Source organism: Orycteropus afer, unplaced genomic scaffold (assembly GCF_000298275.1).
Source record: "Orycteropus afer afer isolate SDZICR_OR568_19922 unplaced genomic scaffold, OryAfe1.0 scaffold00074, whole genome shotgun sequence".
NCBI lineage: Eukaryota > Metazoa > Chordata > Mammalia > Tubulidentata > Orycteropodidae > Orycteropus > Orycteropus afer.
The window spans coordinates 5728612-5751805 of NW_006921661.1; the positions used below are offsets into that span (position 1 = coordinate 5728612).

The following is a 23194-nucleotide window of genomic DNA, read 5'->3' on the forward strand; positions in this document are numbered from 1 at the left end:
CCTGCCCCTCCCTCACCCCACACCCATGGTCTGTACCACACATGGAAATCAGTTTCTCCCCCTGGCTTTCCAACAAGAGCTACCCTGCCCAGGCTCCACTGGGCCAAGACTAATGAGGCAATCTGTGCTCCGCCCCATCCCTAGCCTGAGCTCTGGCTCTCACAGTGACCACCTCACTCTCTTTTGCAGGAACGTGGATCAACCCACCAGTGATTTACATAAGAACCAAGGTCCTGCAGCCACAGAACCAGACAAGGATCAAGGACTCATAGTCCTGGGGCCTCTGGAAAGGCAAGATCCTGTGCTCCCAGAGCCTACAAAAGGCCAAGGTCCTGTGCTCGCAGAGCCTACAAAAGGTCAAGGTCCTGTGCTCCCAGAGTCTACAAAAGAACACGGTCCTGTGCTCCCAGAGTCTACAAAAGAACACGGTCCTGTGCTCCCAGAGTCTACAAAAGGTCAAGGTCCTGTGCTCCCAGAGCCTACAAAAGAACACAGTCCTGTGCTCCCAGAGTCTACAAAAGGTCAAGGTTCTGTGCTGCCAGAACCTATGAAAGATCAAGGTCCTGTGGTCCCAGGGCCTCTAAAGGAACAAGGTCCCATGGTCCCAGAACCTCCGAAGGATCAAGGTCCTATGGTCCCAGGGCCTCCGAAGGATCAAAGTCCTGTGGTCCCAATACCAGTCAAGGATCAAGATCATGTGGTCGCTGAGCCTTTAAAAAATGAAGGTCCCATGATCACAGTACCAGTCAAGGATCACAGTCCCATGGTCCCAATGCCTATAAAGAATGAAAGTCCAGTGGTCCCAGAAATAGTCAAGAATCAAGATTCCATGGCACCAGAGCCTGTGAAGGATCAAGGCCCCGTGGTGCCTGAGTCTGTGAAGAATCAGAGCCCCCTGGCCCCAATAACTGTCAAGGATCAAGGTCCCATGGTCCCAGAGGATCTGAAGGATCAAAGTCCTGTGGTCACAGCACCTGTAAAGACTCAAGGTCTTATAGTCTCTGAGCCTGTAAAGAATCAAGATTTAGTGGCCCCAGAGCATCTGAAGGACCCTGATTCTGTATTTGTAGCACCTGTAAAGAATCAAGGTCCTGTAGGCCCTGACTTTGTGAAGAATCAAGGTCCCATGGTCCCAGCCCTAATCAAGGATCAAGGTCCCATGGTCCCAAAGCCTCCAAAGAATCAAGGTCCTGTGATCCCTGGGCCTATGAAGAATGAAGTTCCTCTAATCCCAGTGCCTCTGAAAGATCAAGATCCTCTGGTACAAGCACCAGCAAAGGACCAAGGTCCTGTGGTCCCTGAACCTCTGAAGACTCAAGGTCCCAGGGGCCTACAGCTGCCTACTGTCTCACCTCCACCCCCAGTCATGATCCCAACTGCCCCCCATTCGGAATATTTTGAGGGTTCCCCTTGATACCCATCCCCTGACATGCCAATGAAGGAACTAGCAATGAATGTGCTCCCCTTCCAGGGGAAATGAAGATACATATTTAATCTGCATGAAACACGTACTGTATAGTCTTGCTGGAATCTAATAAAACTTGGTCACTGGCTCAACAGTGTCTCTCTCTGGTTTGTGTGTGTGTGTGTGTGTGTGTGTGTGTTGTGTAGGGCTCTGTATTTGCCCAACTGGGCCAGAAGAGTGAGAAATTTGCAGCTCCTGTGAGCTGTCAGTATGAGATAGGAGTGGCAGAAGATGCTAGGAGATTGAAGAAATATCCCATCATCCAGGTGTGGGGCAGAACAAGGCAGGGTCAGGTCACATGAAGGCCTAGCAAGAGATGCCAACCCAGTGGTTTACAGTCGAAGCCTGCTGAGGAAACAAGAGCAGGGATCCAATTCGCCCAGGGTAATTCCGAGTGACAGTTATTTGCTAAGGGCTAAGTCTTAAAGTTCATTCAGAAGCAAAACTTCTTGAGAAAACCAGGCCTCTTGTCATAAGTCCCTGGACACTTATGCATGCAGAACCTAACATCTGCTGATCCTCATTCCATATCCAGGACAGCTCAGCCTGGGACTTCTAAAAAAATGCCTAAAGTTCTCCATTCATTCATGCAGCAGACTATGCCTTAGCACTGATTTTGTGCCAGACTCAGTGCTAAAGCCTTAATGCAATGTACCGCCATGGAGTCGGATCCGACTCATAGCAACCCTTCCTTGGGTTTCCGAGGCAGTATCACTATGGAAGTAGATTGTCCAACCTTCCTTCCAAGGAGTAGCTGTTGGGTTTGAACTGCCAGCCTTCTGGTTAGCAGTCAAATAAATGCCTTAGGCACTACGCCACCAGAGCTCCCGGTAAAGCCTTATGACACAGTATAATGTAATGTGGGATGAGGACCTAGAACAAGGAAAGAGGGAACATCTGGTAAAGGCAATCAGGAAGGCTTCCTGAAGAAAGGCAGTGAAGTTTCGACAGGGTGCTGAACAACCCACGCGGGTGGAAAGGGGCAACATGGATGTGGCTAGAGGGGCAGGGTAAATCATCTCCCTATGGAAGTCATTGAATGAAAGGAACCTGGTTTGCATGAGGATTTGACCAAGGGTGTAGCAGGTCTTTAGGACAGGAAACTGGGACCAGGTAGGGGTGACCAATTTTCTGAATTCTCAGTGAGGGAGGAGGCTGTAGCCAGGGGATCCACTGTGTGGTCTGTGAGTGTGGAGTTGGCAGGCTTAGGGAGACTCACAGCCAGGCCATGGGAAGAAAACTGAGAAGCTACCAGCAGGGCTGAAGCTCAGGTTAGGAATGGGTTGTGCTAGGATCCCATCGGTGTGGACCACCAGGCCATGTGACAACCCTAGATGCCTGTCTATTGTTTGGCTGGAAGCCACGGGAGTGAGTTCAATTCTGGGCTTGAAGAGTTTCTAGGGGCCATGGTCTTAGGGGACAGCCTCCCTTTGTAAATCCATGCCCAAGGCCCTCAGGGAGCCAGGGACAGGCTCTACTTATTGCCTCCCTCAAGCTGGGTGCCAAGGAACACTCTTCTTTATAAAAGCTGGGCCCCATTGTGGACACTAACTCCTTTTTGAGGTCCCTTTTAAAGGGGATACTGTGTGGTTTAAAATCAGGAAAGGTGTACATCAGAGTTGGAGCCTTTCACTGTACTTACTCAATCTGTATGCAAATAATACGAAAAGTTGGACTACATGAAGAAGAATGTGGCATCAGATTTGGAGGAAGACTCATTAACAACCTGCAGTATGCAGACGCCACAACTGCAATGTTGCTTGCTGAAAGCAAAAAGGACTTGAAGCACTTACTGATGAACATCAAAGACTGTAGCCTTCGGTATGGATTACACCTCAACACAAAACAGAAATCCTCACAACTAGACCAAGAAACAACATCATGATAAATGGAGAAAATATTGAAATTGACAGGATTTCATTTTACTTGGATCCACAATCAATGCCCATGGAAGAAGCAGTCAAGAAATCAAATGATGTATTGCATTGGGCAGATCTGCTGCAAAAGATTAATGCTCTTTAAAGTGTTAAAAAGCAAAGATGTCACTTTGAGGACTTAAGGTACCCCTGATCCACGCCAAGGTACTTTCAGTTGCCTCATATGGAAATGAAAGCTGGACAATGAATAAGGAAGACCGAAAAAAGAATTGATGCCTTTGAATTATGGTGTTGGCAAAGAATATTAAATATACCACAGACTGCCAGAAGAACGAACAAATCTGTCTTGGAAGAAGTGTTGCTGGAATACTCCTTAGAAGCAAGGATGGCAAAACTTCATTGCATGTGCCTTGGACATGTTATCAGGAGGCACTGGTTCCTGGAGAAGGTGTCATGCTTGGTAGAGGATCAGTGAAAAAGTGGAAGACCTCAACAAGATGGACTGACACCGAGAATGCAACGATGGGCTCAAACATTGCAATGGTTATAAAGATGGTGAGGGATCCGACAGAAGCCCTTCAGAGTTTGCTGCCATGTGAATTCTAATAGGTCAGTGACCTGCCGACAAAAAAAAAAAAAAACCATCTTGAGGCTAAAGAAGAGTGTGTGGATGCTTCTCTCTTTTCAGTTTGCCCTCTGATCTGTACTTGGTCGCTTGACACACACCTTCCCAAGGGCCAGGTGTGCAGTGGCAACATCTGCGATGTGGATCAAGCTTTAATGTGGGTCTTGGAGACATCCTGAGACATCCAGGAGGCCTTTGGTTACTAGGGCTCTGAGAGGGCAGGCTGCCTTGGGGAGAGGGGGGCTTTAAATGAAAGAGAGCTTGAGGGAGGATGTTCACTGAAGCCCCGCTTACGAAATTTAACTCCCCCAAGGCCAAGTGTATAAAATAGAAAGAGAAGTGGGTCCAATTCAAAACTCTGGAGACTTTTAAGAGGTGGAAGGAGAACAAAGTAAGCTGAGGACTCGCCCAGCCTACAAGGAGAACCCAGACGCCTATGGTGCCAGGAGTGATTCAAGTAAGGGGTGAAACTGAGATAGTGGAGAGGAGGACCGAGGAATGGGGGCTAGATTTGGCAGTTTCCACTGGGAGCCAGGAACACCTGAACTCCCAGCAGCGACAGCCACCTCAAATCCCTCGTTTGTAAAATGGTCTACATACACTGTAGGAGATCCCGAGGCCGAAAACCTCCAAATCCGGGGTGGAGCTGCAAGGTCTGAACCTGCAGCTACAGGCCACCCCTGCCCAACGCCATCAAGTCCCGTGCTCCACCGCACAGAAAGAAAACCCAGTGTGGGAAGGCGATCACTTCAGAGTCTGCGCCTGGGCTGGCTTCCCGGAAAGCGGAAAATGAACTAGTCTCCCCTGGGCCTTCTCAGACACAGACTACATTCACGGCCTCTGCCTTCCCTCTAGCAGCCATTTTCCAGCCCCACCCCCATCATCTTTCATCTCTACCCTTGGGCCAGGGCTGGTGGGCGGACGACATCGTAGCGGATCCAGAGAAACGACCGCGGCCGCTCCCGGCTCCTCCGCCGCCACAGAAGTAACCAGCCTTGGGAGGAGAACGGATCGCTCCAGGAACCTACGTGGAAATGGCGCCCCTTGCTGGACCCGAGAAGGGCGATCTTGGGAGGAGCCGCGGACGCGCTGAGGCGGCCAGGCCCAGGTGGGGAAGGGGTCTCTGGAAGGAGTGACTCGACCCAGGGCAAATACGACAGGGTGGAATTGCACGCCCCCACGTCCACTCAGGTCGATGGGCGTGGGAGTCCCCAAGCTAGAATTCGTCCCGAAAAGGCCCAAATTCGGTATGGGGGGCTCTTGGCGTCTTAGCTTACCGAGCCCCCGAACCTCGCTCTCGGCTCAGAATCGTACAGCCCAGGGCCCCAGCCCCAGCCCTAGTATCCGATCATTTGCACATCCCCACGCCCGCGGGCTCACCACCTTCCCAGGCGCCCCGGACCGGGGTTACAAGTGTAGTTTCCCTGGGCCTGAGCTTCCGGCCCCAACAAGCAGGACCTTGGGGCACCGGTAGGGCCAGTCGGAAGACGGGACGTCGGCGAGGACCTAGAAGGAACCCAGCACCGACCACACCTACCAGCCCAGGAGAGGGGCTTGGCACCACCTGAGGGCAGAACTTAGCGACTTTTCTGGGAGTTGGGTCGAGGCCTCGTTGGAACCCCTAGTGGCTGATCGGGGAAAGGCCACGATTTTTTCTGTCAAGCAATTTTTTTTGTTCCCTCCCGTAACACTTGACTCCAGTGCCTCCCCGCCTCAGCACCATGTGACATTTGGGGGGAGCAGAGAGACGATCCATGAAGACAGATGGGTGAGAACAGGAGTTGGGTCAAACTGGAGCGATACCTGCAGGAGTCTTTGTCATGGGGTGAATGGATCATGTAGAGGAGGAGCTCATTCCCTTTGATACAGTTCTCAGGCAGAAACCTGGAAATTTTGCACCAATCTCCCACCCTTCACTTCCACGCACCCACACTTTCCACGCTACCTGCTGTTGTTGTTAGGTGCCGTTGAGTCGTCTACGACTCATAGCAACCCCATGCACAGCAGAACCAAACACTGCCGATCCCGCACCAGCTCCATGATCCCTGCTATACTTGGGCCCATCATCACAGCCACCGTGTCAATCCATCTCCTTGAAAGCCTCCTCTTTCATGGACCCTCCACCTTACCAAGCATGACATCTTTCTCCAGGGAATGGTCCCTTCTGACAACATGACCAAAACAGGTGAGACGAAGTCTGGCCATTCTCGCTTCCAAGGAGCACTTTGGGTGCACTTCCTCCAGGACAGATCTGTTAGTTCTTTTAGCAGTCCATGGTACTTTCAGCATTCTTCGCCAGCACCACAACTCAAAAGCATCAACTCTTCTTTGATCTTCCTTATTCATTGTCCACCTCTCACGTGCATACGAAGCGATTGGAAATATCATGGCTTCTGGCAGGAGCACCTTAGTCCCCAAGGAAACATCCTTGCTTCTCAGCACTTGAAACAGTTCCTTCGCGGTTCACTTTCCCAATGCTACACGTTGTGTAATGTCCTGACTGCTGCTTCCATTGGCATCGATTGTAGAAACAAGCAACGTGAATTCTTTGACCACCTCAATCTTCTCTCCATTTATTGTGATGCTGCTCATTGGTCCAGTTGTGAGGATTTTTGTTTTCTTTATATTGAGACATAATCCATACTGCATACTGTATTCTTCAACCTTCTTCAGTAAGTGCCTCAAGTCATCCTCACTTTCAGCAAGCAAAGTTGTATCATCTGCATATCTCAGGTTGTTAATGATTCTTCTCCAATCCTGATGCCACGTTTTTCTTCATATAGTCCAGCTTCTTGGATTATTTGCTCAGCATATAGATTGAATAAGTATGGGGAAAAGATATAACCTTGATACACTCCCTTCCTGATTTTAAACCATGTAGCGTCCCTTGTTCCATTCAAACAACAGCCTCCTGGTCAAGGTATAGGTTCCTCATGAGTACAATCAAGTGTTTGGGTATTCCCACTCTTCTCAATGTTATCCATAATTTGTCATGATCCACACAATCAAATGCCTTTGCATAGTCAATAAAACACAAGTAAACATCCTTCTGGTATTCTTTGCCTTGAACCAAGATCCATCTGACAACAGCTATGATATCCCTTGTTCCACATCCTCTTTTGAATCCAGCTTGCACCTCTGGAAGTTCTGTGTCAATAAACTGCTGCAACCGTTTTTGAATTATCTTCAGTTAAGATCTTACTTGCGTGTGATATTAATGATATTGTTCTATAATTTCCACAATCTGTGGGATCACCTTTCTTTGGAATGGGTACAAATATGGATCTCTTCCAGTCAGTTGGCCAGGTAGCTGTCTTCCAAATCTCTTGGTATACCCGAGTGAGTGCCTCCAATAGGGCATCCGTTTGTTGAAATATCTCAATGGGTATTCCGTCAATTCCCGGAGACTTGTTCTTCGCCAATTCTTTCATTGCAGCTTTGACTTCCTCCTTCAGTACCATTGGTTCTAGATCATATGCCACTTCCTGAAACAGATGAAGATCAACCAGTTCTTTTTGGTACGGTGATTCTGTGTATTCCTGCCATCTTCTCTTGATGTTTCCTGTATCATTCAGTATTTTGCCCATAGAATCTCTCAATATTGGAACTCGAGGCTTAAATTTTTCTTCAATTCTTTCAGCTTGAGAAATGTCAAGCATGTTCTTCCCTTTTGGTTTTCAAACTCCAGGTCTTTGCACATTTCATTATAGTAATTGGTTTTGTCTGCTCGAGCTGCTCTTTGAAATCTTCTGTTTCTTCTACCGCTAAATAACTCAAAATAGTTCCATCGCCAGTAAACCTTTGATAAAAGACCAAAGATTGGTATGCTCTAGAGAGGAACCAGAGTATCTCTACCTGCTAAATAAATAAATAAATATTAAATATGTCCATTCTTTGCTATCTCTATGGCCACCTCCTCTTACTAAACACAAATCACAATTTGTAATTCTTTATAAGTTATATCATGGTACTTCTTAGCTGCCATGGAGTCAGAGATGTGACAGGGCACTGACTGCCCTGGGCACCACTTGAAGGGGAGCTTCTATGAACTATCTCAGTTTTGATTGCTAGCTGCTGGAGATCATTCAGCAAGTTAAAACTAACACTTTCATATTTCAGATGCCTTTCTCTCCTGCTGCCTCCCTTTCCCACCACCCAATTTCCCAACCAGTTTCACCTCGCTGCCCAGCCCCAGGCTTCCCATCTACCCCTCACAAATCAAACACCCTCTTTCCTCTGAAAAATTTCTAGACATTCAGGACTGAAGGACCGAACTGGGTACTCTCAACTTGGCTAAGACACTCTGAAACCTCAAAGATAAATCCCACCTGCAGACCCCACACCCTCCCCGCCTTGTGAAACCTCAAGGATAAGTTCCACCTGCAGACCTCACACCCCCACCCCGCCTTGTCAAAAACAACCCCACTTCCTGAAAACTGCAACTCTTGCAAAACCCCCTGCGCACCAGAGGTCCCTATAAAAGGCGGCAACACTTCTCCCAGGCACGGGTGTACCCTGCAACTGGCATTGTCTACGTTGTGTCTAGAGTCGACCCTCATGGGCTTTTCTTCAATAAAGCCTGCTCTGATCTGTCCAGGTCGTGGCTGTTTTTCCTTCACTTACTTTACTTCTGAACTTCCTCACTTTCATAACAGGGACTATTTTCTCCTAACTTAACCATCCACCAAACTGGAGAGAAAAATTACCAGAGGCTGGAGAAAGGCCAAGGCAATGAGGATGGGGGGAGGGGGAAATAGGTGGGGGGTGACACCCACTGGAACCTATTACTTTTTTTTTTTAAAAAAAGGTCTCTCCTTCATGAAAAGGAGCTCTGGTGCTCTAATGCCTAAAACATTTGGCGGCTAACCAAAAGTCTTATGGCTGGAACCCAGCAGCTGCTCTGTGGGAGAAAGATGAGGCAGTCTGCATCCATAAACATTAATAGCCTTGGAAACCTTATGGGGTAGTTCTAGTCTGTCCTATAGGGTCTCTGTGAGTTGGAATCTACTTGATAGCACTGGGCTTGCTTTTGGGTCTTCCATGAAAGTGAGTAAGGCAGAATTTTGATTGTTGAGTTAATTGTCCAAAGTGCACAATGACACTAAATATTCAAGATGAGTATCAGACTGGGAGGAGCAAAAGAGTTAAAGGCAACAAAGGTAAATACTATTACATACACAATCCTGCAATAACAGTAATCTATGAATGCATACATAGCTGACCAGGTGTGAGAAGGCTAATAGGACTACATTCATGAATATATATATATGTTTGACACAAGATATTTCTACATATGTATTTATATGTGTGGCAAATATATCCATGAATACAGTAGAGCACCCAGGGGCAAAGTTATGCAAACTTCTTAGCTATAACCAAACACCTAGAGGAATGAGTCCCTGAGCCTACAGGCTCAGGTCCATAGCCTCAGGGGACATCCAGGTCAATTGGCATAACATAGTCCGCAAAGATAATGTTCTATATCCTACTTTGGTGAGTAGTGGCTAGGGTCTAAAAGCTTGTGAAAGACCATCTAAATTACAATTGTTGGTATCTTTCCACCCAGAGCAAAGAAGAGTGAAGAAAATCAAAGATGCAAGGATTAAAGGACCACACAAAGCCCAGCCTCCCATGACCATAAGACCAGAAGAGCTAGATGGTACCTGGCTACCACTGCTGACCAATCTGAAAAGAATCACAATAGGAGGTGCCAGAGAGAGTGGGAGAAAAATGTGGAACAAAATTTAAAATAATTTAAGAAGACCAGGCTTACTGGTCTCATCGAGACTGGTGGAACCCCCAAGACTAAGGCTCTTAGACACACTTCAGGCCTGGAAGTGAACTCATGCCTTGGCCCAACTTTCAAACAATGTTGTTGTTGTTATGTGTCACTGAGTTGGAACTGACTCATAGTGACCCCTCCTTGGGTTTCCAAGGCAGTATCACTATGGAAGTAGATTGCCCCATCTTCCTTCCGAGGAGTGGCTGGTGGGTTTGAACAGCCAGTCTTCTGGTTAGCTGTCAAGTGCCTTAAGCACTACGCTACCAGAGCTCCCAGTCAAACAACAGACAGGCCTATAACGTGAACAATAACACCAGGAAGGTACACACTCCTTAGACCAACCAATCATATGAGATCAAAAGGGCAGCATTTGACCAGGGGTAAAGCTCAGAAGGCAGGAAAGGGATAGGAAAGAAAAACGAATGGAAAAGATAAACGCAGGGACGAAGTGGGAAGAAGAGTGCTGTTACATTGTGCGGGTTGCAATCAATGTCATAAAACAAAATTCATACGAATTGTTGAGTAGCAAACCAATGTGCTCTGTAAAATTTCACCCTAATCACAAGAAAAAAATTGAAAAAAAAAAGAGAGAAAACCTAAATTGTGTAAACCTTCACTAAAAACAGTATTATATTTTAAAAAAAGTTTTTTTTAAAGATCTGTGTCAGATGTTTGGACAGGGTCACGTCACAATTTCAGTGCTTGCCTTAGGTGCTATTTTCTGTAGATATACCTCTGCATGGAATCACTCCCAATTCTTGGTGACCCCATGAACAACAGAACAAAACGTGCCCAGTCCTGTGCCATCCCATGATCAACTGCAGATAGACTGTTGTAATGCACAAGGTTTTCATTGACCAATTTCCAGAACTAAATCACCAGGCCTTTCTTCCTAGTTAGCATTAGTTTAGAAGCTCCACTGAAACCTGTTGAGCATCATAGCAACATACCACAAGCCACCAGCGACAGACCGGGGGTAGCTAGGCATGAAGTGCACAGGCCGAGAATGGAACACTGGTCTCCCTCATGGAAGGGGAGAGTTCACCACTGAATCATCATGGCACTTAGAATGTAAGAAATGCCACAGTTCTTTATCTTGATAAATTACATCTAGCTGGACTCCTCTCCCTCACTGCCAGGATTCCTGGCCACTCTAATATTAGTCCTTGTAAGGAAGCTGTATCCTGTCCCTGGAGCTGGCCACAATTCCAGGAGACTTAGGCAGACTTACTGAATCTGAATGTGCAGATTCAAAATTTATTTATTTAGCAGATAGAGTGGAAAACTCTGATACACAGAGCCATCCCAAGCCAGCAATGCATTCATTGGTGGTCACACTCCCTCTATACCATGCTTGGCCGAGGGGGATCCTAAAGCCTCCCTAGGTTGCAGTGTTTATGCTTAGTTTTCCCAAACACATCTGTAGCCATGCACATCTTAGTCCATCTCTCAGAGGCACTGCAATCCAAGTTTCAGCTCTGGAGTCGGATCCAACTCATAGCGATCTCTCTTGGGTTTCCAAGGCAGTATCACTATGGAAGTAGATTGCCCAATCTTCCTTCCCAGAAGTGGCTGGTGAGTTTGAACCACCAGCCTACTAGTTAGCAGTCAAATGCCTTGGGCACTATACCACCAGAGCTCCAACACACCCCCATTCTCCAAGTCAGGCCACTCTACTCTTCATCCATCATCTTTCATCCGCTCTCCACCTCAGGCATCCAGTTTAACATCCTCCATGGCCTAGACCTGGTTCTGGGTGGTCCAGGGCTGCACCATTTTACATTCCCCACCATCAATGTCTGAGGGTTCCAATTTCTCTACATCTTCACCGACACTTATTATTGTCCATTCTTTTTGACTATCAAAGTAGTGCCTTTTGCTTATTGCAAAATCTTGGATTTTTCCTTACCCAATGGACATTTAATATGTGTTGAATGGATGAGTGGGGAATACAGGAAACAGGATTTTGGTAGGAAGATGAGCTCAGTCTGGTACATGTTGGAGTGGGAGGTGCCTATGGGACAGCCAAGGAGAGGTGTCCAGGAGACAACTGTACATGGGGATCTGAGCCTAAGAGGGAGGTCTGGGCTGGAGGCAGAGATGAGGACCCTATAAAATGTGGCCCAGAGGCAGAACAGGAGGCCAAGAGAGGGAGCGCTTAGCCAGAGAAGGTGTGGGAAATGAGAGGATGAGGGTTCAAGACAGAGCCCTGGGGAACACCAACATTTAAGGAACAGGCAGAGGAAGGAGGGCCCTGAATGGAGCTTGTTGCAGGACAGAAACCAAAAAAGAATGTCACCTTAAGGAAAGCATTAAGGAGGAAGTGGTCAGCAGGGTCAGAGACCATGAGAATTCCCTAAGATAAGGATTAAAAAGTATCCACTGATTTTAAATATATATAAATATATAAACTTTTTTGTATCAGCTATGTTAGAAAACTGACTTACCTATCTTCTATGCTTTGTATTTTTGAAATTATGAAAATGTTATCATATGAAGTGATAAATAAGTAGTATATAGCCAAAACTTTGGAAAAGTTAATAATGACATGTGCCAGCCAGTTAATTAATTAAAATCATATTGTTTTTCTGGGAGAAGGGGAGAGTATCCATTGAACAAAATGGGAAAATACTAATACCAATTGTTTTGTGATAGGTACATGGAAGTTCATTATACTATTCTCTCAACTTTCACATGTTTGAAATTTTCCATATATCCAAAATAAGTAAGTTTTTCTTAAATGTCCATTGCACTATCAATAAAGAGATCACTGGTGATCTTGGCAATTGCAGCCTCTCTGGAGTGAACAGAAGCTTAATTCCTGGGAACAGGGGATTAGAAAAGGGAGAAAGAGAATGTGCTTTCATACCAGACGCATGAGTCACCAACATTCCATTCCTCAATCACTGAGCTCTTATAAAGGAGCCCTGGTGGCACATGGGTTAAAGCACCCAGCTACAACCAAAAGGTCTGTAGTTCACACCCACCAGCCGCTCTGCCAGAGAAATATATAGCAGTAGGCTTCTGTGAAGATTTACACTCCTGTAAATTGCCTATGGGGCAATTCTACTCTGCGCTATAGGGTCACTATGAGTCAGAATGCACTCAACAGCCATGGGTTTGAGCGCTTATACCGTAAGAATTCCTAAGAAAAGAGAAGATTGTATTCATTCATTACTTACTTTCATAGTCACTGGATACCTCCTACACAGGGACCATTCCCAGCTAGGGCCTAACAGCAAGCCAACAACTTTTCCTCAGAAGGAAGAAATTGCTAAAAAGTGGGAGAGTTTGCTCCTACATCCTAGAATACTCCATTGTGATCCTTCTATCAGGGTTTGCCATCGGTTCAAAGATCATCACCATCTGCCGTAGACACTTGAATCACCTTTAGATCTGCTGGATTATCAGTCATGTGGTGGAGCTGTTTGCCCTTCAGCCTGGACCACCTGAAAGCCTTCTCTTGCTCTGGGCCCCACTCAAAGCTGGCACTATTACAAATCAGTCAGTCAGTCATAGGGATGCATCAAAACATAATACATGTTGCCTCCAAAATACACAAAATTTGTTAATTCTGTGTCTTTTATTACCAGTGAGGGGCATAAACTCTAGCAAGTTATCTTTCAGATTGTAGGCTCTTTCCTGGCATGACCAAGACCACTTAACCCCCAGAAACTTCAGGTGGCAGGTCCCTATATTGGGGACCTAAATGGGATTTATCTCCTTTTCTCAGGTATATTATATAACATCAACACATCTGAAGTATCTGCTACTTTCTACTCTCCAAATCCTAGTGACAGAAGGTAATCAGTACAGTGGGAAGTACAGTGTCCTAGGATGTTGAAGGATGATCAAAAATCCTCATGAACTAAACCGTAGCAGAGAACCAGAGACTTTAAGACAAAATGAGAAAGGTCCCTGTCAAGAGAAAGGAAACAGCTTTTGGTGTCCTCTATTATAGAGGAAGAGGAAAAATGATTTTCCAGATAAACAGCTTCATGCCAAGTGAGAATAAATATGTAGATTTGCTCCATAAAAAGACCACACCTAGAACAGCAGCTCCAACTGGAATCACCACCTAAATAAGCTTATGACAACTTCCTGTCTTTCTCCAAGACTTGTGCCTCCCACACAGACCAAACAGGTGAGTTCAGCGGGCATATGTTAGAAACCACCCTTGCATCTTTAAGTCTTTGATGATGGCACAAATTTCTGTGATTCTCCCAGAACTGTAGGATAATTTTTGGATTATTATTTTGGTAAGAATTTTCAGGGGCTTCCACTTGGCTCTAGCTACCACAGCAGCCCTTATTGCACAGGTCTGGAGGCTCATGGGTGAATTCTGCTTGTTGCTGAAGGTGACTATTTCCATTATACACCAGGAAATTAAAATATAGTCTCAGGGTGAGTCCAGGGTTCCACTGGACACTTTGTGCCCAGACTTGGGTCAAATCTCCAATTATCACCTGACCCGTTGGAGCCTCTACAACATGGCTTTCTGGGTCCTCGGGAATTAGCATCAGATAGACTCAAAGCTCACTTCTCCCAAAGCATCTTTGTATTTTCCTTTCAAGAGAGTACAGTTCTCTGGCAAATGGCCCAGGATGCTTTGAGGAAGGCTTAAAGGGAGGTTTATAATGTGTATTTGTAGTGCTACTGAAGGGTCATTCCTGAAGGCTACTGGCCTTTCACTCAGGGTCATCATCTCTCTGAAACTTTTTAGTCACCACGGTGGGAATGCAGTCCCTGGGTAGTGCAAATGGTTAATGTGCTCAGCTGCTAACTGAAAAGTTAGGAGGCTCAAGTCCAGAGGCACTTCAGAAGAAAGGCCTGGTGATCTACTTACGAAAATTCAGCTATTGAAGACTCTATGGAGCACAGTTCTACTCTGACACACAGGGATTTGCCTTGAGTTTGACTCCACAGCAATCAGGTGTGATGGGAATAACAATGGCCTCTAGGTGGCAGGAAAGCTCCATGCAGGGCCATGATGGACCACTGGGAGGTGCTAACACTGGCTGGACTCCTGCCCCCACCCCAACCTGCCCACCTCTCCACCTATGCTGCCACCCTCCACACCAGCAACCCCACCCATCACTGTGAAGGAGTGAGCACATTTGAGATGGGAGCACAGGGCTTTTAGCCCCTTCTCCACCTCTACCTGGATCAAGGATTGTAGCCTGGGCCACCTGGGCTGCCCCATACTTAGATCTGGCTTCTTCCACTGCCCGCCTCACCTGGTGCAGAGCTGTTGCAGGCTGAAATCTTAGAGCCAGGAGTCTTAGGTTCCAGCCCAGGTTCTGCATGCCACTGAATGACTTCCCATGTAACTAGGGTATTGTGGGGTTTAAATGAGAGAAGTGTAAACTATACACAGGTTATGTCCCGCTCTTTTTGGAGTCTGGCCAGTCTCTCCTGCCGTTCCTGTGTGGCACGCGGGCAAGAGCAACTCTCCCACTGTCTAGGATCAAATCTCAGCTCAGGCTGTAGATCCTCAGGCAACTCACTTAACCGCTCTCAGCCTAAGTTCTCTCACCTATAAAAGGGGGATAACCTCTACCTAGCCAAGCTGTTAAAGGGCTTGAACAAAATTTATATATATTAAGTGACCAACCTGGTATTTGGTACACAGGAGCCCTAGCAAGGAGCTTTGGTGATGCAGAGGTTAAAGCATTTGGTTGCTAACCAAAAGGTCAGTGGTTTGAACCCAACAGCCACTCTGTGGAGAAAAGATGAGGCAGTCTGCTTCCATAAAGATTTACAGCTTTGGAAACCCAATGGGGGTCACTGAGTTGGAAATGACTCAATGGCAGTAAGTCGGTTTGTTTTTGAGGAATCCTAGTGGTACAAGGGTTAAGTGCTCAGCTGCTAAACAAAAGGTCAGCGGTTTAAACCCATCCAGCTGCTATGTAGGAGATAAGACCCGGTGATCTGCTTGAGTAAAGATTGCAGCCTAGGAAATCCTGTGGGGCAATTCTACTCGGTCATATAGGGTCACCATGAGTTGGAATCGACTCAGTAACAGGAGCAAAACACAAAGTAGTAGCCAGTATTATTCAAGACTCACCCTTTAGGGCAGCCCAGATGCCACCTCCTTCAGGGAGCCTTCCTTGATCTCCCCAGGCAGCCGTGCTTCCTCTTCTGGGCTTCCACAGCTCCCAGCACCCTTCTAGCACAACCCTTTCATGTATTCAATCAGCAAATATATTTTGAGTGCCTCATTTGTGTAAAATGCTGAATCTAGGTGCAACACACACAGCAATGGATAGATAGACATGGTCCAAATTTTCAGTGCTTCCATGCTAGTAGGGGAGACAGTGAACATGCCAATTAAGTAGATAATGCCAAAGTGCTAAGGAGCCAATAAAATGGGAAAACACAGTACAGAAACCGAGGTGGGAGAAAGGCTGCTTTGTATTAGACAATCAGGAAAGGCTGCTCTGAGCAGATGACCCGTGTCCTAGTGACAAAAAAACGGTATTGCGAAAACCTGAGATTCACTAGTGCAAAGGTCCTGAGGCAGGGGAGCAAAAAGATCAGTCACTGTCCCTAAGTCTCCACCTTGAGGACAAAGATCTGAATTCTAGTTGTCTACAGCACAGGACAGACCTGAGTCTCCAAGCAGTTTTGTCGATATCCCATTATTACTGCGGTAATAGTGGGAATGGGAATGTATCAGTTGGCCCTTCTTTAGCCCATTCACATCCTGGAGCACAGTTGGGGTACCTGGCCAAGTACCCCCAGGGCAATTTGTTGGCAGAGGGGAGCCAGAGAGAGGAAGTGACCTGCCCAAGGTCACACAGATAGCAAGCAGCAGAAAAGGGGCTGGAATCCAGTTTCCTCTGCTTCTCTAGACACCAGTCGAACCCTGGGGCCTTGAGAAGCAAGTGCTTCAGGAGGGACCTTCTTGTACCTCTCCTCCCTTCCTACTACAAATCCAATTTGTTGAGTCACCCAAGAGGAAGGATGCCCTACAGCTCCTTCCTTCAAAAGCCCTGCCCAACATCAGGCAATGTCCTCCATGTCTGCCTGTGTTTGTACTCTTTGTCCCTGGGTATAGAGTGAGGTCAGCAGGAAACAAAGGGCTGAGGGCTGAAAACTAAGTCCCTGCAGAGCAGGCCTGGGAGGCCCTGGGCTCCAGTGCCAGTGGTGTCATCTAGGCTCTGGAGCCACAACCTCACCAGGCCTGCCACAGGCAATCAGACCACCACACTCTTCTGAGTCAGCAAATAATAGGCCTGCTGCACAGTATTATCTGCACAGAGTTAACCACCAACGTTTGAGGACCTAATAGGCATTGTTAATAGGCAAGTTGGCTAAACAGAGTGAGACCTCATCCCCTAACAACGGTACAGGACTCTCCCAATCATCCAATCTTCTTCCATGCTCCAACAAACCTTCACTGGAAAAGTTTTATTGAAAAACAAAGTAACACAAATAAGTTCTTGGTTTGACAGCAACAAAAGTTCATGTTTTCCCTCCCCTCCTCATCTTTGAAAAATTGGGGGGAAAAAAAAAAAAAAGGTTCATCCCTATGATGCCTGATGCAACAATTCTTGACCAGAGTTTGCCAGGACCCCTTCCTGCGAGCTCTTTTGCAATCCCCCTCACCAGGGCCAGGGCCCTTCTAAGGGTACCTGCTCCCAGGGGCTGCAGCACCTAGTTTGTAGTTGAGGGACATTGGGAACAGGTTGGGATAGAGCTGGGCTGAACCCCACCAGCTCGACTCCGGTTCACAGAGAAAACACACTTGGCTATAAATATGAACACTGATTGAGGCTTGATCCTAGGACCCTGAAGCCAGGGCATGACGACTACTGCCCAGGTCCCACAGGATACGGAGTTTCTGGCCCCAGCATCATAGTATCTGGGGTCCATGTCCAAGCGGAGTGGATTCTGGCTGGGAAGGTCCACTTAGACACTTGGCAATCCTGGTCTGTTTCCCCCACCCCACCCCATGGGATGTCCAAGGCCAGTACCTCAGACCCACCACCCCCATAGCACCCATGTGTCTCAGGAGCCTTCAGTTACCTCCTGACATCCCGTGCCCACCCTGGGGCCCTACAACTCATCACGCATCTTGTCACCCTTGGGCCGGACCAGGCGCCCAATGAACAGCAAGGAGCCACTCTGGGTGTCTCGCACCAGGAAGACGAAGGGGTGGTCAGCATAGAACAGCTTGGGGCTGCGCAGCTCCTCACGGCCGTACATGTCCTGGTCGAAGGGGTTGCCCTCTGTGTCCCACTCAAAGGCAGTGGCATGGAACACACTGGCCAGGTACAGGTCCTTCTTGCCCGACATACGTGACAGGTCTGCCTTATTCTTGTCGATGGCTTCAGTCAGGCCCAGCCCAGCCAGGTGTTTCTGTGGGACCAGGTGGGCACCAAGTGAGGTCATGACAGACAAGGTTCAGAGACCCACCCCCTCCATCCAAGCGGCCCACCATCTCCTATCCTATCCATTCCTCAAAAAGGAGGAGCCTTGTATGTGCCAAACGTGGTGCTGGGCCATTCAAACTACTGTTTTCTTAATTCTCACAGCAATCCTGCAAGAGATTCTAATGCCCACTTCACAGATGAGGAAACTGAGACTCAGTAAAAAGTCAGAATTCATGCTCAGCCCTCTGAGCAATCTTGACCAGACCTTCACAATGTGTGTGTGGTCCATGGGACCAGCAGCCCAGAACCACTGACTCAGGAATCTTGCTGTAATAAACCCTCCAAGTGATTCTTAGCACATTCAACTTTAGGAAAGACAGATCTAAAGGATAGCTATATTCACATCACTCTGGGGTTTAGACAGGATTTTGGATAAGTCACTTAACCTTTCAGAGCCTCAGTTTCCTCCTCTGTAAAACTGGGTTTGTGGTTCTACCCTGTTTTGAGGATTAAGAGTATAATGCATACAAAGAACTTCGAAGAATGCCTGGCATGCAGCAAGTGCTGAATTACATTGAAATAATGGTGTGATCATCACCTTCCCAAGGGCAGGGCCCACGCCTCTTCCCTAAGCTGCTCCCACAGCAGAACCCAGTATTACCCGGACACCTGGGGGTCTCAAGGAAGACCTGTTGAGCTGATGACTGGGTGCCCCAAGCCCCTTCTTCCCTCAAGCCCTGCAGGGCCCTGAATTGGGCCATCCCTCACCTGCAGGTCGTGGGTCACCTCCACCACACCCTTGGGCAAGGAGATGGCCACAGCCTTCTTCTGCATCTTCCCCATCCAGATCTTCAGCTGCTCCTTGGTCAGCAGCTTTTCAAGGCGTTCAAGGGGCTCCACATGGTGAGGCATGAGGATGATAAGGCTGGAGAGCTTGTGGGCCAGAGGCATCTCCACAATTTGCAGCTTCTCTTTCTCATCATCATAGTAGTTGTAGAGGCCTGGAAAAAAGGCAGCAAGGGCACCGGACATTATGCTGTGGACTGGCAGTGGGACAGGCCCCAAGCACCTCAGACACCATCCCCTTGTCCCATAAGGCACCTACCAGTACGGTGCATCATCGTGACACCCACAGTATAGGAACGGGTCACCATGAAGCCACGGTTGTCTACCATCTTGTGGTGGAATTTCTCATCCCAGTGTGCTACAGTGGGAGGCAAAACACAGGATCAGAACACAGGGTCCACTCCAAGACATGCCCCCCAACACAATCACAGCCCACACCACCCCAGCTGCACACCCGGGATTTATCCCTGCCACCAGGCCTTTGGGTCCAGCTGTGGCCCATCTCCTCCCTAAGCACTCAACCTCGAAATACATGTTCTCTGCTTTGGGAAGGGAGTCTCAGCCCCAGGACATGCTGTCTGAGGTTGTGGTCTCCACAGTCAGGACACGGCTATTTCCACATGACAGAGAATCCTTCAGGAGAGGACCCTCAGTTCAGCCACTTCCACGTCCATCTTCTTATTCTGACCTGGCTGGCACCTGTGCTGAACTGAGCTTTCCATCCCACCTGCTAACTGAGGGGTCTGTACTCTGGGCAAGAAGTACCCTAAAACCACCCTTAAATCTTGTCTGCAAAGTGTCTAAGTGGCCAAAACATATGACCCAAGTACAGTGTGTGTGACAGTGGCCTGTGTTCTGCCATGCCCTTACCACAGACCTGTATTCAAATCCAAGCTCAGCCACTGAGTAACAGTAAGACCTTCCCACCTCTCTCACCTTGGTCTCCTCATCTGCAAAACAGAGGCTGCCTCATCCTCCTATCAACTCTGAGGGAAACAGTCAATTTACAGAGATTCTCAAAAGTATTCATTAACCCAAGTCTAATATTCAATTTAAAACTGACCCAGCGCCAGACACACCTGGGCCTGAGTTCTGGCTCTGCTAACTCCTAGCTGAGCTGTTTCTTCACCTATGAAATAAACATGGCACTGCCTGACCTCAGGGTTGCTTTGAGGATTATGGATGACAACAGGAGTGGGGGGCCTTTCTCCAGCTCACTACTGAGGCAGAATCGATCACTGGATTTTATTGATTCCAAGACACTTACTCTTGGAAGATTTAATACCTCTAAAATCAGACTGCATTTTACAAGCAATAGCCGTTGATTTGATAAAATATGTAGGATCATGTTCTCTGGAGTACCTCTGCACAGTCTGAATCCCTGCTCTCTAAATCTTCTTGCTAGTACGTGAAAGGGTTTAATAGCCTCCTGTCTTGACAGGTTGTTATGAAGACTGAATGAGAAGCAATAAAATGCTTAAGACAAGGAATACCTTTAGAACTCTTGTTACTGGTTCCTGGGGGGGCAAGACCCCACCCTTGGTCCCCTCTCCCAGCCTTATCCAAGACTCACGCTTAAAGAACATGGCGTTGACCAGCAGAGCACCATCCGTGCGCTCCACGTCCTTGGTGATCTCGGGCAGCTTGCCATCGGTGGTCTGTGCACCCCACTCATTGATGGACTGCAGGGCACTGCGCTTGTCGCGGAAGTTGATCTTGGAGTGCTCGCAGTTGTAGTGCTGCTTGCTGCTGCGCACGAAGTCATCAGCAAAGCTCACTGAGCTGGGCCCATACAGCCGGCTGCCCAGCTTCCAGGTCACGTTGCGTGCAGTGCTGTTGCTGAGTGAGCGCAGCAGCTCTCCCAGGCCTGCATGCACCTCCTCATCACGCAGCTGCTCTGCGCTCAGCACCGCCTTGGCCTGTGATGCCGTGGCCGCCTTGCCACCCAATGACACAAGCCCCAACGATGAGGCCACCACCACAGGTGACAGCAAGATATTCTCCACCGCCTGGTCCTTGGCCATAGCCTGGTATAGGCTGAAGGCCAGGCTGGAACTCCGCTCAGCCAGCGTGGTCGCCTTAGGGCTCAGCTTTTCCGCGATGCCAGGAGCTGCTGCCGCTGCCATAGGCTTCTTCACCTCAGCGGCCAGGGCCAGAGCCAGGAGACAGAAGGCACTGAAGAGCAGGAGGCAGCGCATGGCTGGGAGGTGGGTTGTGTACACCTTGGCAGACCTGTGAGGGCTACAAAGAGAGGGTGGCCCTGAAGCCCTCGGCCATCCTCCCTGCCACCAAGTCCCCAGGTGATGGCAGTGAGACAGCCAGAGTTCTGAGGAACCCATGACTAGGGGCTGCCCGGGATGGGGCTCTGTCTGCCCATCATGTCAGAGGCCTTCCCTGATATCTCTATCCAAAGCAGGTTCCTGCGAAGTCACCACCTGACCACCCTATTGATTGTGTTGACTTACAACACAATCTTACTTTTGTGCTTCTTATGTATTTATTTCTGTCCCTAACTAGGCTGTGACCTCCAGGAAGATAGGAAACAAAACCAGTCTGGTTTCTCATTATATCTCCAGTGCCTAATGCATAGCAGGGCTCAGCTCTTCCTGAATGAATGTAAAACAGGGCCCCTTGGCCAGACCTGGGGTCCTCATCAGTGTGTATGGAGGTCAGCCCTGATCTCACACAACTATGGCACCCTTTTCCAGCAGGAAAAAGCAACAGCGCCGGTGAAAGTCTGCATGAAGCCCAGCTGCCTGGGCAAGGGCATGGAGGGAAGAGCTATAGGCCTGCCCCTCCCCCATGCCTTTCATTCTGCCCTGGGATGTTACTGAGTCACTGGTTGGTTCACTTATTAAATAAAGGGATCCCAAATGCTCCATTCCACTGCCCCAAGGGTGACCTGGAATGTTTGTGTGTGTGTGTGTGGGGGGGGGCATTCTGCCCTACTCTGAGCCTCAGTCACCCTTCCAAGCTGTAAAGGCCTAGATTTCCATGCCTAAGACCTTGGCCTGCTCATCTGCACAATGACCCTGGAGCAAATGGGAAAGCCCCAGGGCTAAAGGCCTTGGGGCCAACTCCTTCGGAAACCCAGGGTGGGGGGACTTCCTGAGAGAGCAGCAAGGACAGGATGCTGGAGGAGAGGGTAAGTCACAGCTCACTGGAGTACTGACAACCCCCAGCCCAAGCTCATGCTCAAAGACTGGCCAGGTGTGTGTCCAGTCTTCCAAGAAGCTAGGGCCACATCACATTCCATTCTTCCTTGTCATCTGACAGCCACTGCCACACAGGCTATCGCTCTGTGGCTTTGGGGTTACCCTTAGGCTCCCTCTCCAAACCAAAGCAGTACCAATGGTCCCACTCCCCTCTCTGGGGAGAAATCAGGACAGTCTCTTTACATGGAATAGTTCCATACTCCCCTCCTTCAGGTTGCTTCCCCTCTACTTCACACAGCAGAATGGAAGAGATGACTGTGAAAAGGAACTTTGGTATAGGCTAAAGAGAGGCTGGGATCCCATCCCCTGGTCCTCTTCAAGGAAGGGCAAAAAAATCTGGAATCCTGGTGGAAGACCTTCACTCAGGATTTTGGCCTACCTGTGAGAACACGCACATGGTTTCAGGAAGACTCCACTGCCATAGCCCATCCCCACCTCCCTGGGCTGCCACCCTCCTCCAGGACCCTGAGGTCCTACAATGCAAGGGAGAAGCAAAGGGTACATAACGAGGGAGGTGGGGGAATAAGAGACAGCCACTGAGATCTACAAATGCCCAGAGGATGGTACCAGAGAAATATGAGTCTTACTCTAAAGTACGTATGGATTTGGAAGACATATGGGAGGCATTCCTTGGGGCCCAGACTAAGCCCAGATCACCTGCCTCCCAGCCCTGGTTCCCTCCCCACCAAGCCTGGAGCAGTACAGGCAAAGTGACCATATAATATATTGTCCAAATGAGGATGCTTCTAGAGTAAAATGAGGCATTAATAACTATAGTACCAAGACAAAAGGCCACCTCTACTTCAGAAAGCTGATGCAGAAGCTTAGACCCTTGCATCACCTTGGGAAGCAATCAAGGGATCTGGCTCCCAGCCCTGCCACGTGGCAGACACCATCTTAACAGCCCCCAACCCCAGCTAACCAGAACTTCAAAGGGCTGGGAGGGACTTTTCAAGAAAGCTCCAAATGACTAGTTTGGGATTCCTCAGACTGCCACAAAGCAGCG

General features: G+C 48.3%; 2 protein-coding genes across 2 annotated transcripts in view; one reads left to right on the plus strand and one right to left on the minus strand.

The window, feature by feature from the left end:
* MAP6 (microtubule associated protein 6) overlaps positions 1 to 1414 on the plus strand; it is an 87417-nt gene extending 86003 nt beyond the window's left edge. The window contains exons 4-5 of the mRNA XM_042780962.1: positions 190 to 356; positions 456 to 1414. Of these exons, the coding sequence (XP_042636896.1) occupies positions 190 to 356; positions 456 to 1414 (1126 nt within the window). The remainder of the gene's footprint in view (positions 1 to 189; positions 357 to 455) is intronic.
* A 16396-nt stretch (positions 1415 to 17810) lies between these two features.
* On the minus strand, positions 17811 to 21171 carry SERPINH1 (serpin family H member 1). The gene is made up of 4 exons (XM_007940927.2): positions 20547 to 21171; positions 19233 to 19331; positions 18896 to 19128; positions 17811 to 18113 (listed from the first exon to the last, which is right to left on the minus strand). Exons 1-4 carry the CDS (start codon positions 21169 to 21171, stop codon positions 17811 to 17813), a joined length of 1260 nt encoding a protein of 419 aa, XP_007939118.1.
* Positions 21172 to 23194: the final 2023 nt, after the last annotated feature.